The sequence below is a fragment of the Molossus molossus genome, unplaced genomic scaffold (assembly GCF_014108415.1).
Source record: "Molossus molossus isolate mMolMol1 unplaced genomic scaffold, mMolMol1.p scaffold_m16_p_16, whole genome shotgun sequence".
Classification (NCBI taxonomy): Eukaryota; Metazoa; Chordata; class Mammalia; order Chiroptera; family Molossidae; genus Molossus; species Molossus molossus.
Genome location: NW_023425351.1, coordinates 67,675,251 through 67,691,973, shown reverse-complemented (window position 1 = coordinate 67,691,973; position 16,723 = coordinate 67,675,251). Strand labels below are relative to the sequence as shown.

The following is a 16,723-nucleotide window of genomic DNA, read 5'->3' as shown; positions in this document are numbered from 1 at the left end:
CAGTGCTCACAGAAGAAAGAATGATTATCCCAATTTTATAGATGAAGAAACTGAGGCTCAGAGAAGTTAAGGAACTTGCCCAAGGTCACAAAGCTAGTGAGTAGTGAGCTGGACTTCAAAGCCAAATGTTGTGCTTTTTATCCTCAACCCTGTTATTAGGGCACAAACGAGCAAAAAAGGGGAGCAGTGGCAAGCAGTGACTCAACCCATCCAAACACAGGGTGGTGGACAGAGCCTCCCCTTCTGGAACATGCTGTCCAAGGCTGATCCAGCTGTGTCTCCCCCACAAGGGTGCTGGCAGCTTCTACTATTCTGCTGGGCTTCTGGCTTAGAATAGCTCTCACCACCTCTGGGCAGGGGCTCTCCTGCAGACAAGCCCAGCTGGGCTGGGGCATCAGTGCCAGGCAGCCTGTCGCCGAGTCCCTGGAAACCGCTCGCTCAGCATGGGGTCACTAAGAGCAGCTGGAGGGCCCTTAGTGAGGGCAGCTGTCTCTGGTGCTGAACAGTCCGTCCACACATTCCATCTCTGCCACTAACTAACTAGCTTGTGACCCAGGCAGCTTACCCAACCTCTCTGAGTCCATTTCCTTACCCAGTTCATGAGGAAATAATACCACCCCTGCTGAACTGGTGTGAGAACTAAACTGCGTTAGCACACACATGGTGCCCATGCAGCTGGGTACCTGGCGGGTTCAGTACAGAAAGGCCATACAGTGCACTCCGAAACCTGATGCCCTGGGTTCAATCCTGACTCCTCCTTTCATTTGCTCTGTGACTATGGGCAAGTGATGAAGCTCTCTGGACCTCATCTTCCTCATCCACAAAGTAACCAAACTTCTCTACTGTATCCGACTGTTACAATATTTACATGAGTTACTAGGTATAAAGCGTTTGGCACATTCTCAGAGCACAGAGATTGTTAGCTGTAGTTATTTTTTATAAATGTGAGCTGTCATTACTTTTTCTGCTCCTTCCCATTCACAGCCCCACCCCCACCCATTCATTTGCTCATTTGTTAAGCAGATATTTGCTGAGGACCAACCATGTGTTAAGCATTGTTCTAGATGCTGGTGTTCAGTGAACAGAGAAGACAGAATCCTTGCTGACATGAAGCATGTGTTTTCATGGGAAGGCAGACATTAAACTGAATAACTATACAACATAGTGCCCGTTAATAAGTTCTATGAGAGTAGGAGAAGCCAAATAAGGGAGTCAGTACTGAAAAGGGGTGGCATTGACATTGGGGAGTTGTGGAAACTCTCCAGGGAGGTGACATTTGAGGAGAGACTTGAATATCATGAAAGGATGCTAATAAGGTCAACAGGTCTCAGACCTTGCTTCTCCCTGCAGAGAGAGGGCTTAACTTCATGTAAGAAACACAGAATGTGGCGTCAGGCAGGCCTGGGCAGGGGAAGGAACAGTTATAGTTCTCCAAGCGAAGAGGAAACCAAAGTCTTTATGTTGGCATGGGGGGGGGGGGGTGTGCATGCTCCAAATCCTCTGCAGAGCCCAAACCTGTACATCCAGCCAGAGAAGGATGACAATAAGACAATAATAGCTTTCCTATATTTATTGCTCCCTCCCTAGTTCACAGTATTTTTATCTTCTTTGAGCCCCAAATAGCAAGGAACAGATGGCACATTGGAAGCAGTTGATTGGAGCCAGTTGAATGACGGGCTATCTCTGACGGTGGAGGCAGGTGGCTGGAGGTCCTCCGGGTGCCCCTCCAACCCCCCGCCCCCTTCTCCCTGGGTGCTGGGGAGTCGGGGCCTGATTTGCCTGGGCTGCATCAATGGACCCGCACACCCTGTGGCACCCAGTTGAGAGTCATCAATGGGGGATGCTGGATAGATCAGAGGGAAGGGAATGAGAACGAGGTCAGGATATTTATTCCTTCGGCCCTCTTTCTCAGGATCCTCCGAGGCAGTCCCTGTCCCTCCTCAGAAAGTGACAGCTCCGCTCAAGGCCGTTGCTGTGCTGCCTCCAGGGTCAACACAACCCACCCACGTGGGCTCCTCTCGGGCCTCACAGGCCAGGATGGCAGCTGTTGCTGCGGCCCTGGTTCCCCAGGGGTTTCTCCGGTGTCCTCCCCCCGCTGTCCCCGTCTCCCTAATGAAGCCCTTTCTAAGTGAACCTTCCTTGAACTGCCTTCATGTGAATGTGTCCACCTCTTTCCTGTTGGGTCCCTAAAGGAGGCAACAGTGATAAAGAGGGGGTTGAAGCCTCTGAGGTCAGCGGTCTCAGGAAGCTGTCACCACCCCAGGCCCAAAGGGACAGTGGCTAAAGCCGTTCCTAGGACCAAGAGAGCCGAGAGCCGTGGCCCTAGGGGAGCGCGGCTTGCCAGGGCTCATCAGAACACTCGAGCAGACAGGTGATTGTTATGAACCCCGGTGACCAGCCATTCTTCAGCCAGAGGCCTTTATGTCACCAGGCAGAAAGGAAGTGGGAGGGGCCTTGGGTACCTCAGTAATTATGGAAAGGGTTTCAGAGGGCTGGGTAAGGTTTTCTCCTTTTTCCCCTATTTTAAACAGAAAATAGAAATACAGGAGCTGTAGGCTGAATTGTGTCCCCGCAAATCATAGTTGGAAGTTCTAACCCCAGTACTTCTGAATGCAACTGGATTTGGAGAAAGGGTCTTTAAAGAGGTAACTGAGTTAAAATGAGGCCGCTAGGGCAGGTCCTAATCCAATGTGACTGGGGTCCTTGTGAGAAGAGGAGGTCAGGACACAGACACACACAGAAGAAAACCCTGTGAGGGCGCAGGGAGAAGACCATCCACCAGCCCAGGAGACAGGCCTCGGAGCCAACGCTGCCGACATCGGTCTCCCACCTCCAGTCTCGGGAATTATGAGAAAATGAGTTTCTGTTGTTTAAAGCCCCCGGTCTGTGGCACCTCGTTACACAGCCTGAGAAAACTAATACAAAAGGCAATAGAGGTTTTGCCCTCCAGATCATCGCCATTCGGAGGATACAGTTCTGTGAGTTGCTTATGCAGGTCCTCTGACTCATGAAGCAGAGTCGCGTTCCCCCGTGGTATCAACCCCTTGGTTCAAGGCCTAGGTGAGAGGCCCCCCCTCCCTCAAACTGCCCCTGGGCTGCAATCAGTGTGCCTCACCCCCGACCAAGCCCAGTCCAGCCGGTCGGCAGCTGCCCATGCTCCTTTGGACGAGGGCTGGCGAAGGCATCCGTTCAGGTTCCCCCACACTTCACAGCTCAAGACCAACGTATCAAGACTCGGGAACATCTTTCTGAGACGGATGCACGAAAGGCCGAGAAGGCGAGCCTAGATGAGCAGACGGGAAGGCCCTGGGGGTCTTCTAACCTCCGAAAACTGTGTGAGCCCAGACAGTGACCTACTCCTCTGCCTCATGTTCCTCTTCTGTAAAGTGGGGGTAATAGTCGTACCTGTTTCACAGGACTGTTGCAAGGACTAAGTCGCTGAATTCGCATGGAAGCACCTGTGAGCCTTAATGTTTCCTACAAAGGCTAGTAACTCAACAGACTGACGTGAGCATCCGCCTTGCCCCAGATCCTGCGTGGGGCATGCACTACACCACAGGCACCCCCAAAACACCAGCTGGGTGATCTGAATGTACTGAGATGAACGGCCTGGAGCCCTCGCCCTACAAGAGTCCACGCGGACGGGAAGAGACAGACGTTTGGTGCTAGGACAGGCGGCGAGGGCTGCGGTGTAGAGCCTTAGGGTGCGCTCAGGGTGCGGCCGCAGCACAGGGCCTGGCTGAGAGACATGCTATCTCCGTGGTTACCGAAGACAGCAAACAAGGGTTAGCCTGCTTAGGGAAGATGCCTGCAGGAAGGAAGGCTAGGCCCCATCAAGGGACAGACGGTAAGAATAAAAACATTACAGCATGAAGCTGAAGAGTATATGTCTTCGTCTGGCTTCTTCCAGAAGCATACCTGTGACCAGGGTTCGAGTACAAGCAATTTGCTCAGAGGTGGTCCAGGAAACCCAGGTAGGCAAGAGAGCATTATCAGACGAGTTACTTCTGTGGGTGACTGGAGCTTAATCCCACTGGGGAATTTGGGACAATGGTGTCGAAAACATTACCTCAAAGTTATCTGACCCAAGAGGTGAAGGAGCTAAGACTACAGCCAGATCTTATCCGTCACTGATTGACAGCTCCTCTTGTGGGTGGGAGCATTAATTTCCTGGAGGGTTCAGCCCACTGCTTCCGTAAACAGAGTGCCCTCTTGTGGCCAGAAAGAAACTCCATGCAGAGAAACGCAAGGGCTCGCCCTTGAGTGACAAGGCCTGCAGCTACAGCATCTGCTACGATGCGCTCACAAAAGTACAAAGGATTCGCTCTTTTGGAACACAAGGTCCGACACGACACGGAGACTAAGTTGCGGGCAGTGAGGCTGAGGAGAGGTGGAGACAAGGGCAAGAATACATGAATATCTGTCACGCCACTGCGTTTGAGCTTCCTCCTGGCGGCGTGGGGAACGGGAGAAGTAGGGTCAATCCTGTATCTTTAAAAGATCACCTTGGCTGCCATGTGGAACGTGCCCCTGGGTAGGCAAGACTGAAGTCAGGGAACTATTACCGGTAAAGGGGGAAAATGGGAAGGACCTGAAGAAAGCATGGTGGGAGGGTTAGAAAAAAAAAATTGGGGAAACAAAAAGGACCCCAGCAGGATGTGGCAATTTACTGAATCTGGACCTGACGGGGAAGGAGTCAAGGATGACTCAGCGTCTGTAACTTCGGTGACTCGGCAGTGTGGGTGCCACAGGCTCAGCTGGAGGATGGAGGAGGAGGAGCAGGTTCAGGTGGAAGAAGATGCATTTGGGGACACAAGGCTAAGGCTCTGGCTCTGGGAGGAGCGGGGGCAACCCAGCACGAGACACAGAGGTTTGAAGCCCGAAGGAACGGACTTGGGGCCGAGGATTTAGACTCTCACACGTGAATGTTGGTGAAAGGCTAGGAGGGGCACGGTGGCCCAGATGGGGGTGCAACATTGAGCCATGCCGTGAGTCAAGAACAGAACGTAGCAGTCACCAATATTTAAGGTGGCAGATGAGCACGAAAGAAAAATATCACGGAAGGGGCCGGACACAAGAAAAACAGAGGCAGTGTTACTAAAGCATAGAAGAGACCTTTGAGGAGGTCACTACCCCAGCTAGTTGCACAGGCCTCAGGAAGATGTGTGCTGATACTTGCGTGGTGATTCTTCCACTTTGCCCGGCAGTCTGCCCTGCTCCAGTCATTTCATCTCAACCCGACGTGTGAATGGACATTGACAGAGAGGGACCAGGCTGGGGAGAAAACTAGTTTGAGAAATTTGGACAAAGGTGGAGAAAGATGGTTGGTAGTCACTAGTGCCTTCAGGATGCAGGGCACACCAGACTTTTTCTTCTAGGAGACACTTGGAGGAGGAGGAGGGGGAGGGGGAGGGGGAGGGGGAGGGGGAGGAGGAGGAGGAGGAGGAGGAGGAGGAGGAGGAGGAGGAGAGGAAAAAGAAATAAGAAGGAAAAGGATCACTGTGGGGGAGGGATTAGAAGGGGGTCAAGAGGTCAGGTACAAGTGTTGACCTTCAGCAGAAGGCAAAGTGCATCCTCTGGAGTTGAAGCGGAAGAGACTGAAATGAACATGAACGTGGACAAATGTATGAGGACTGGGACACCGAGAGCCTCATGCTTCTCAATGAAGAGGCAAGGTCACCTACTGGAGGAATCAGTGAGGGTGACGTTAAGAAGCACGGTGAGGGCGTGGCCTTGAGGACAACAGAAAAGGAGGCGGAGGACAAAGGGATGGGCCCTGAGGACTCTGAGGCTGGAGACCTTGAACGTCAATGGTCCCAGTTCCCACGGTGATGGCACTGTGGTTACGGCAGTGTCCTCTCGGTGGGTACCGGTGCTCGGGTGCAGGGGTGTGTTTGCTCAGGGAGCATCCCTGCAGAGGGAGCATCCCTGCAGAGCCTCCCTCTGACGACTGTTTCTGGCTCCCTCTGTGTCCCTCTGCTCAGGAGCTGTATTCTCAGTCCTATGACGCCGTTGGGGTGATGTTCGCCTCCATCCCGGGGTTCGCGGACTTCTACTCCCAGACCGAAATGAATAACCAAGGAGTGGAGTGCCTGCGCCTGCTGAACGAGATCATTGCCGACTTCGACGAGGTAAGCCGAAGCCGCGGACATTTCCAGGCACAACTGGCCGTCGCTGTGGTCACGGCATTATGTAGCAGTGGCCATTTTTCCCACTTACAGAATTCCAGGCTGCGTTAGAAACACAAACATGTATTGTCGAATCTGATGATCACAATGATCACATGAGATAAATGCTGTGGTTTCTCCCTTGGGGGGATCAAGAACATGACTTCAGAGCCTAGGTAACTTCACCCAATGTCCCCCAGCCAGCAAATGGCAAAACCAAGACTTGGTTGGAGGCCTACTACTCAGGCCCTAGCCTCGCAGACACTGGGCACTGATGGGGACATTTCTCCATCTGCTCAAAGTGCCAGAGATAACGCCATCCACTAGTATTTGGTCAAAGACCTGGACACAAGGGTAAATATACTCTACACTCTAGACAGTACTGTCTTCTTCCAGCATCCATGAGCCCAAAGAACACAGAACATTGGCGCAGGGTAGGGGGGAGGTGAACCCGGGCTGCAGTTTATTTACATTAACAGACTTGGGCAAGAGTGGGCCTTCTCCTTCCCACCCCGCAACTTGAAGAAGGGCCCCGGTGCCCGCTGATTCGCCGAAGCCTGAGGAGGGGAGTAAATGATTACCTGGGGAAATGCTGGGGAAGTAGCCACGCAAAGATGCACGTGCAACTACCGTCTAGCCTCAGCCTGACCCCGTGGGACCACGGAGTTGCTTCCCATTGAGACAAGGGGGCTGGGCTTCTGTACCCCGGTGTTGATGAGCCATTGGCTGTGGCTGCCCCCTGGGGTGCATTACCCTCACATTTCCAGCAAGGGGGCTTCCGCTGCCTGGGCAATCCTCGGAGAAAGCGCACGGCCATGCGCGGTCAGCAGCCAGCCCACATGGCGTTCTGCCGGTGGCCCCAGGAAGCAGGTCTGGGCGGAGCACCAACAGCCCCTCTTGGATCACCTGGACCACGTCCTCTCTCAGTCCCCACACTCCATCTGGCTACTGAGTCGTGCGACGTCCTTCTTCTTAGCCTTGCTTTGGGCCATATCATTTCTCACCTGGACGGCCACAGTCAGTTCCTGACTGCCATCCCTCCTGCACTCCACCATCAGCAACGAACCAAAGCAGGACTGTTTTTCTTTTTCTTTGTATCCTCACCTGAGGACACTTTTGCATTTATCTTCAGATAGAGTGGGAGGGAAAGAGGGAGGAAGAGAGAGAGAGAAACATCGGTGTTGAGAGAGACACATCGAGTGCCTGCCACCCACATGACCCCAATCGGGACCAGGGACAAACTGCAACCGAGGTTCATGCCCTTCGCGGGAACCGAATCCAGGACTCTCTGGTTCGCAGGCCGATGTTCTAACCGCTGAGCCAAACCAGCCAGAGCTAAAACAGAAATAGTTCATCACATCCCTTTGAAAGCCCAAACTTTCAGTGGCTCCCCTTTGCCAATCCCTCAGGTCACCTGAGGCTTTGCCCTTGCTGTCCCTGTACCCTCTCCGGCCTTACCTCCCACTACATGCCCGCAGCCTGCCGCCCAGCGCCGTCTAGCTACTTACAAGCCACCGAGCCCACCTCGCTACTCCACACGCCGCCCTTTCTGCCCAGAAGTGACTCCTCCCTCACCACACCATCCTCCCGCCCTCGCCTCCAGAGCCCGTGGAAGACCTGGTAGTCACTTAACAGTCAGTTCAAACAGCATCTCTACTTGTGACCTCTCCCCCAACCCCCCTCCCCAGTCAGGTACATGTAGCCACTCATTTTTGTTGTTGTTTTGTTTTGTGTGTGTTTTTTTTAAATCCTCACCCGAGGATATATTTTTTTTTTCCATTTATCTCTAAATAGAGTGGGAGGGGTGGGGGGAGAGAAAGAGAGAAACATGATGTGGGAGAGACACATCGACTGGTTGCCTCCCACACGACCCCAACCAGGGCCAGGGATGAGCCGCAACCGAGGGATGGGCCCTTGGCCAGAATCGAACCATGACTCTTTGGTCCGTGGGCTCACGCTCTAACTGCTGAGCCAAACCAGCCAGGGCTAGTCTCTCATTTTTCAGTGAAAAATTATACTCCAAAAACACCTTCCATCATAGAGCCTGAAACCCTTCAGTGTACAGATTCTCCTCCCCCACTAACCACAGCATTCTGGGGCAGAGACCCAGCGTATTGATCTCTATAGGTGTCCACCACATGTTGCCATTTCCACTATGACCACATTTAGTTGTTATTTATCCGTCACACCAAACCCACAGGACAGGAATCATTAGCCTTCATTTTATAAGTGAGGAACAGTCTCAGAAGCACCAGGAATGTCCAGGGTCACACACCACGAACATGGTACTGCCAGGATTCAAACCCAGGTCCGCCTGCTTTGCTTTCTAGCTGTGGTGTGGCGCTGTTTCCCACTTAAGCGGCATTTAATGCGGGGAGTGGAGGGTGATTTCGTGGGAATAGCACCTTTATTCCCATCATCCAGGCCAGGCCATCAGCTCGTGAAGATAGAAACTATACTCTCACGGGTCCTGCCGGCCCCAGGGCCTAGCACTGTGCCTGGAACATAAGAGATGCTTTATTGGTTAATTACATATTGGGAGCCAGAAACCAGGTGGCAGACAGTAAGGTGGTGATGGACTAGTACAGTCCAAAACCTACTCTCAAACAGAAGAAATAAAAGTATCTCCATTAACCATCGTCTGAATGAAGGTTGAAACATGAGGCGCTGTTTTATTTTAAACTCTACAGCACCCCGTCTCCTGAAGGTGCTCACTGCCATGGTTTAAAATTGTAATAAATACATTTAAACTAAATGCACATCTCGGTGCCCCAAACTGTAACCACCCTGGAGTCTTCCAAAAAACGGAGACAGGGGACAGCGCCCCTAGTGGCAGAGATGGGCGCTTGCAGAGGGAAGTTGGTGGCTAAGAGAAGGGGATTGGTCCAGAAGGCTGTCATCTCTAGGACAGAGGCTTTGGAGGAGGGGCGGGGAGGAAGTCGAAGAGAAAGGGCAGAGGAGGAGGAAGAGGGAAGAAAACGTCCTCAATAAGGAAAAGACACCCCTGTCTTGCCACCCCAAGCACTGTCCGCTCTCCTGGGTTACCCAGACATGCCTTCTTTCCTTGGGCCAAGCGTGGCCCTCTCGATTCTGCCCTGGCTAGGCTCCAGCACAGCGACACTGTCTTGCTGTCACAGTTACTGCAGGAACCCGCGGCTCCGGAAAGCAGGACACTGCACGGAGCACAGGCTGCAAGGCTGGGTTTGCAGCAGTGCCGGGTCCGCGCCCCAAGCCCCCGCCCAGTGAAGGCTGGAGAGTCCTCTCCCATCTCCCAGCTCCAGGCAGACTAATGAATCAATAAAGGGGCGATTAGGAAGCTATTGTGCCCGCAGACGCCTTGAGCTGTATAGTAGATAAATTCGCTGCGTGGACATTGAATGAAATAATGAAGACTCTTGCTGCCTCCTAATCTCTAGAGGAGGAGGCAGCTTTGCCTGCGCCTGAAATTGGCCCTCGGCCAGGTAGTCCGGAAGAGAAGAGAGGAGGGGAGGGTCTCCTCCCCACGGAGGCTGGGGAAACGCAGTTGTAAGGAGGTGGGAGGGGGCGGCCGAGGGCATGCCAGGTCTCTGAGCTGAATATTAACAGCCAAAGGGGTGCTCAGAGACTAACTCTGCTTGGAGGTGTCTGAGGGCACCTGTCAGACATGATCTCAGGCTGAGGACAAGCAGGCTGCTCCAGCTACTTCCTGCCCTGGGCGCACTCGGCAGACTCCGCAGAGCACAGAACAGCGGCTTCTCTTTAGCGCAAGAAACAGAAGTAATGACCAAAGGCTACCTCAGCTGTGAATCTGGCCACACACACACACACACACACACACACACACACAGCTTCCATGTTGGGCATGTGGGGTAAGGATAGGGGCTGGTAAGTTATGGCAATAAAGTAACGATGTAGACGCTAACAGTGGCAGAGGCCAGGGAGCTGGTAGAGAAGGATTCCTAATACATGTTCAAAATAAAGCCAAAGAGATGTGTTGATGGATTGCGGAACATTGGTGATTTCTTCTTTAAATTAATAAGGTTGCTTTGTCTATTGCGAAGATTCATAGACACAGGCCTATCCTGAAAGAATATCTGGTCACGCCCTGGCCGGTTCGGCTCAGTGGTTGGAGCATCAGCCTGCGGACCAGAGAGTCCCGGGTTCAGTTCCCGCTGGGTCCTAGCGGCTAGGGGCACGCACGTACCCCCCCCCCCCCAAAAAAAAGAGAATATCTGGTCACACCCGTCCTGGCCTCTGGCAGGTGCTCAGGAAATGTATGTTGACTCTGAACGCATGGTTTTCAGAGAGAAACGTAACTGCCTGAAGGGTGCTGAGCTGGTCGGAGGGCATCTTTCCCGTGAACCGGGGGCTGTATTCAGGAACCCAGGCTGCTGGGGGTTACACACCAGCACTAACACCGCTGCCGGGTCTGTTTCAGCTGCTCGGTGAAGACCGCTTCCAAGACATTGAAAAGATCAAGACCATTGGCAGCACCTACATGGCTGTCTCGGGCCTGTCACCTGAAAAGCAGGTAAAGGAACCCTTTGGCCTCAGCCACAACCGACGGCAGGGGCGTCATTGTTGTCCCATTGCGGGAGGTGGTGAGGCCCCCGTTGCCAGGAGGCTTGGAGACTGTTAGGGAGAAAATCTGACGAACTGGTGTTCGGTTGTGTGATGCCCCCGAGCTAAGTAGAGTCTACTGGAGGGACCGATGCGCCTTTATGATCGAGAACCCTCTCGGCTTCATTCTGAACATCACTGTCCACGTGATGAACAAAATCAGGGCCAAGAAGTGTGATTATGATTTAGTTGTGGCTGTTACTAAACCCCTGATCCTAGCCTGTTTTCTCCTCCACAGTAATATGGAGTAATAATAATAATAATAATAATAGCTCCTGCTCTTTTGAGTGTGGTCTGTGCACCAGGCACTCAGGTTAAGCAGAAACACTAATGTCTACCTTCCGGGGTTAGTGGACGAATCACCCACGATAATGTCATGCCCACGCATGCCTTGCCCTAGTAGGTCCTCGATTATGGTCACATGGATATGAGTCTAAGTTACTGGGGAGAAGAAATCCTCATTCCTTCTTCTCGCCCCTCCTTTTTCCTTTCCATCTAAGAAACCTAGGACTAGGATAAGGGCAACTGTCTGGCAAGAAACTCATGCTAGGAACCGGGTACCTGTGCCTGGCGCTCCGTAGGGGGCCCACCAAGGACAGCCTGTGGGCCAGGTCTGGCCAGCCACCTGCTTCTGTCCATCGTATTGTATGGGAACAGTCACACTCACTATTCGCACTTTGCCGACGGCTCCTTTCCAGCTCCGATGGCAGAGCTGAGCAGTCATGCCAGGGATGGGCCGCCAGGCCTGAGACATTTGCTGCCTGCTCCCTCCCTGGGCCTGCTTGGAAGCCTCGGGCTTCCTGGATTGGAAACACGACACATGTGTACAGAGGAGCATGTGTACACACACTACACATAATGCACACACACACGCATGTGTGTACGCATACACACACACACACACACAACAGTGAGCATGGTCAGGAATTCAGGACCCTGAACAGACAAGTGTCAGGGTGGGACCTGAACGGACAGGTGTCAGGGTGGGACCTGAACGGACAGGTGTCAGGGTGGGACCTGAACGGACAGGTGTCAGGGTGGGACCTGAACGGACAGGTGTCAGGGTGGGACCTGAACGGACAGGTGTCAGTGTGGGAAAGGACCGTGAGGACCACACACAGACCTTACTCTCCTAGCAAAGCCCTGGCCCCGTGTTTCCGGACACTGCGGGCTGAGCGCACCTGGAGCCACACACCTGGTTATTTCCCTAAGGGGCTGCGGGTGGGCTTAGGACCTAGAGCGGGCCCCCGCTCCTGAAACGTTCACGTTTGCTGCAGAGAGTGAGCCCCTCTCCCGTTTGCTACAGCAATGCGAGGACAAGTGGGGACATCTGTGCGCCCTGGCCGACTTCTCGCTCGCCCTGACGGAAAGCATCCAGGAGATCAACAAGCATTCCTTCAACAACTTCGAACTCCGGATTGGTGAGTAGCAGCAGGTGGTGGCGACCTGGGACCCCTGGGAGCCGCCTGGCCTTGTACCATCAGGCCCTCCTCGCCCTGGGGATGGAGCCAGGGGAGCTTTTTCCTGCAAAACGCAGCAGGCTTACTGTGACTTCGCCAAGGACAGGGACAGGGTTAGCCCAGGCCTCTCTGGCTGCTCTCACAGAAGAAGCTGGAGGCCAGGGAAGGACACTGGCCCGTGTGCAGAGACGCAAAGCGAGCCCTCGACCACAGCCACCTCCTCGTCCACCACCCTCCCACGCAGGCCCTGCCCGAGGGGTAGCTCGCTCACCAGTCTTTCCTCCCGACTCCGTGTCACCCGAGCAGACAAGCAGGGTATCCACCCAGTCCTTCCGGACAGTGAAAAGCAGGGAGTCGGACAGGGCCAGGCACAGAGCCGCAGAGCACCTCCCTCGGCCACAGCTGGCCCTTCCTCCGTTCCGAGACGCCTTGTGCAAAGGGCACCAGAGCGAGTCACACGGTGTGAATAATGCCCTTGTCGTTTGTATAACGTGCCGACTCCGTGGGCATCTCTGCTGAGCCTTGAGGGCCTCCTACAGCGCTAGGAAGCCCCTGCTGGAGTCCGCATTCTCATGTCACAGGTGCGTAAACTCAGCCCAGAGAAGGGGTGACTAACTGAAGATCACACAGCCAGCAGTCGCCCTGGTAGAAGCTCCGGATTTCTGAGACCAGTGACATTCTGGCAGCTAGGGTGCAATCTATTTTTTTTTTTTTAATGTTTCTATTGGTTTTTAGAGAGAGAGCGAAACATCAATATGAGAGAGAAACATGGATCGGCCGCCTCCTGCACGCCCCCCACTGGGGATCAAGCCCGCAACCTGGACATGTGCCCTGACCGGGAATCGAACCGGGACCTCTTGGTCCATGGGACATGCTCCATCCACTGAGCCACAGCAGCCACGCCAGGGCACAATCTAAAGCCGTCTCTGCCGCAGCCCTGTTAGACCCCTCTGGATGCTGTGCCATTTGACTGTATCTGGTTCTCCCGTTAGCAGCTTTCAAGAAACAAAGGTCAAGAAATGCCAACATCTGACTCGTCAGATCTGAGGACTGTCACGTGCCTTTGTTCGTGGTACTAAAAGAATATTTTATGTTTTTGATCTATGGGTGGGATATTCAGGGCTTGTTCCAACATCTCCCATTGACTTCGCGTGTCCTTTCTGAAATCACTGGTGACCGAATCTGAGCAGGAAAACAGAACAGAACTCGAGCCCTGAACAAAGGGTCGTCTGCATGAACTCCGGACTGCGGCTGGGGTCAGGGCCAACCCTGGTGTGATGTATGAATCTGCTGGCACCGTTCAGGGGTCGGACAACTATTTCCCCGACCAGATGGGGCAATTCAGTGTGAGCTGTGGGCCCGCTGGGACCCGCTCTCTGAGTGTGGGTTTCCCGGGGGTGACCCTGGTGTGAGAGCGGCGCCTGCGCCTGCGCCATGGTGGTCACAGAAGCCAGCGGGTTGGCCGTGCAAGGGCACATTTCTGAAGAGCTCACTGTCCCCGTGATCCCGTGCACTCCGCAAGGTCTGCTTCCAAACCCCACAGCCGACTGCACCTTATAATGCGTACGTGTTTGCAGGGTGTGTGTGTGTGGGGGGGCTTCTCTTCACTCTGCTGAGAGTGCTCGAACCCAGCACATGGCCTGTGCTGTCACATTCTTCAGATCTCAGCTCAGAGGCTGTTCCCAACCACCCTTCTCCAAAATGCCACCCACCCCGTATTTCTCTGTCCCTTTTGCCCGATTGTTTTTCCCTGAGAGACTTGAACGTCCACTGATACGTTACATTTTTATTCTTTCCCGTCTCTCCCCATGGAAGGTAAGCCCGGAGGGCAGGGCTGGCTTCTTCTGTCCCCTCAGATCCCCAGTGTCCGGCCGGCCCTGGGCACAGCAGGTGCCCAGGCAGACATTTGCAGAGTGGATGAGAAGTTGCATTTGAAGGAGACATACCGCCCACCACCTTGTTTAGTGACGTGCTGTCATTTCTGGAAGAGGAGTTCCTTCCTGAAGGAGGCCGTTGGAGCTGTCTTAGAAAGCATCCGCCAATTCAACTGCGGGGCTGGGAGGAATTAAGCAGAGAGAGAGGCGGGGACGAAGGCACAGGGCGTGGCCGGCAGGCAGGGGACTCGCACTTCAGTATGAATCAGAGCCGAGTGCGGAGGCTACAGCCAGGTCTGAGCCCCAGCCTGACGCCAGGAGCGCGGCGCTATCCCGAAGGCGGAGGAGCCACGGCCGGGTCATGTGGGTGGTGACGTGGTCAGATGGGCATCGGTGTCCCTCCTGCTCCGGCAGCAGTGTGGATGACTTGCAGGAGGTGGAGGGGGCAGACAGGGAGGCCCGCTGGGAGGCTGCCCCGTGGCCCAAGGGAATGATGCCCGGGACCTGAACTACACCAGAGAGGGAAGAGGCGGCCCAAGCTCTCAGTACTAACAGCAGAGGCAGGGGGAGACCTCAGTGTCCCGTGGGCTGAGATAAATCAGCATCCATGTGACAATATGAATTCTTTCCTCTTGAGCACCCACTGGCTGTCAGGTGTTGCCAGTGGCTTAGCTTATATCATCTCATTTCATCTTCCTTTTATTATTTTCACTTTACAGATTAAAAAAAAAAAAAAAGTGAGGTCCAAATCGGTTAAATAAGTGACCCAGGTCACACATCTGATGAGTGATGGAGGCAGGATCAGGCCCCTGGAATTTATCCGCAGAAATCACACCCTGATGCTCGCCACCCCGGGCAGGGTGCAGCCACCTCGCGGCTGTCCCCCTCTCTCATCTCTTGCTCCTTTGGTTCCTTCACAGGCATCAGCCACGGCTCGGTGGTAGCCGGCGTCATCGGCGCTAAGAAACCACAGTACGACATCTGGGGCAAAACCGTGAACCTGGCCAGCCGAATGGACAGCACGGGGGTCAGCGGCCGGATCCAAGTCCCAGAGGAGACCTATCTCATCCTGAAGGACCAGGGCTTTGCCTTTGACTACCGCGGGGAGATCTACGTGAAGGGCATCAGTGAACAGGAAGGGAAAATCAAAACGTACTTTCTGCTGGGAAGAGTCCAGCCCAACCCCTTCATCTTGCCCCCGAGAAGGCTGCCGGGGCAGTACTCCTTGGCCGCTGTCGTGCTGGGCCTCGTGCAGTCCCTCAACCGGCAAAGGCAGAAGCAGCTGCTCAACGAGAACAACAACACAGGCATCATCAAGGGCCACTACAACCGGCGGACTCTGTTGACACCCGGCGGGTCAGAGCCTGGCACCCAAGCCGAGGGCACCAAGTCCGATTTGCCATAAAAGCATTTTCTTTGTGTTTCTTTTTTTTGTATTTCTTTTATATATAAAATAAATATACTAATAAAAATGTTTAATTTTTTTTAGAACAAGGATGGTTTCATTGGTCTTTGGATGCCCTCGATCGAAGACACGATTTGAGCTTGTGCTGGGTCAGGAGCACGCATGGATCACCTCTCGGTGGGTCCCTTGAGAGGCCAAAATAAAACCAGCCCCTGATCCTGAGAGGGTCACAACCGAGCGTGAAAAGTAGGACAGGTGGGCAGAGACTCGATACCAGGGGATCACAAATAATTGCCCTGCCCCGAGCGCCTGTCATGCACCAAGCCCAGTGCCAAGCTCGATGCAACGACCGCACGTCCCACCGTGTCTGTCGTTCAGCCAGGGTGCGCCGGGCGCCTGCAGTGCTCCGGTGCTCCCCTGGGCTCCGACAGTCCTGGCGGAAGTCTTGTCCTCGGGGAGCAGGTGTTCAGGACGGGGGTATAGAGGAGAATAGTCCTGCGAGCCAGTACACAAACATTCTCCTTTCAGGCAGGCGCAGATGCAGTAGGGAACATAAGGAGGACAGTGGGAGTCACCTGGGAAGGCCCTAGACGAGAAAGCAACTCACAGGACCAGGCAGGAAGTGGCCCAAACAGAAGGGCGGCAAGTGCAAAGGCCCTGCAGTGGGACCAGCCCACTTGACCTGTCGGAGGAGCAGTTAGAAAGGCAGTGGCACCTGGACGGTGCGGCTCAGTGGTTGAGCGTCGACCCTGTGCCAAGAGGCCGCCAGTTCGGTCCGGGCACATGCCCAGGTTGTGGGCCTGCTCCCCAGTGGGGGGCGTGCAGGAGGCGGCCAGTTGATGTTCTCTCTCATCGATGTTTCTCTCTCTCCCTCTCCCTTCCTCTCTCTCTAAAAGGAAAAAAAAAATTATTTTTTAAAGGAAGGCAGTGGGTAGGAAGCGGTTGTGGGCAAGCACCCCGTTTCCTGGGAAGACGACATCCCAAGTGACCACAAAGACGACCCGAAAGTTTCATGCAGATGAGGAAGCTCAGAAAATGGAAGGGTTTTCCCAGAGTCATACGGGATCAGAACTACGCTGGTCACTGAAGGCTGCCCACTCTCACAAACACCTCCCTCCCTTGGTGGCTAAACACAGCGGGAGCTCCCCCTCTTCCACGCCCAGCTGGGTGCCTGGCAGGGGCCTTCCATGCAATGACGTCGAGACGTGACCTCCTCCC

General features: G+C 54.1%; 1 protein-coding gene across 2 annotated transcripts in view; it reads left to right on the top strand.

Moving 5' to 3' along the window:
• Positions 1-15,594, top strand: part of ADCY8 (adenylate cyclase 8) — a 158,925-nt gene extending 143,331 nt beyond the window's left edge. The window contains exons 15-18 of one of the 2 annotated variants that reach the window (XM_036263950.1): positions 5,985-6,131; positions 10,585-10,677; positions 12,073-12,187; positions 15,021-15,594. In XM_036263950.1, coding sequence (XP_036119843.1) covers positions 5,985-6,131; positions 10,585-10,677; positions 12,073-12,187; positions 15,021-15,505 — 840 coding nt within the window. In that variant the 3' untranslated portion in view covers positions 15,506-15,594. The remainder of the gene's footprint in view (positions 1-5,984; positions 6,132-10,584; positions 10,678-12,072; positions 12,188-15,020) is intronic. The other variant, XM_036263951.1, reaches the window with a different exon arrangement.
• The last annotated feature ends 1,129 nt before the right edge of the window (positions 15,595-16,723 follow it).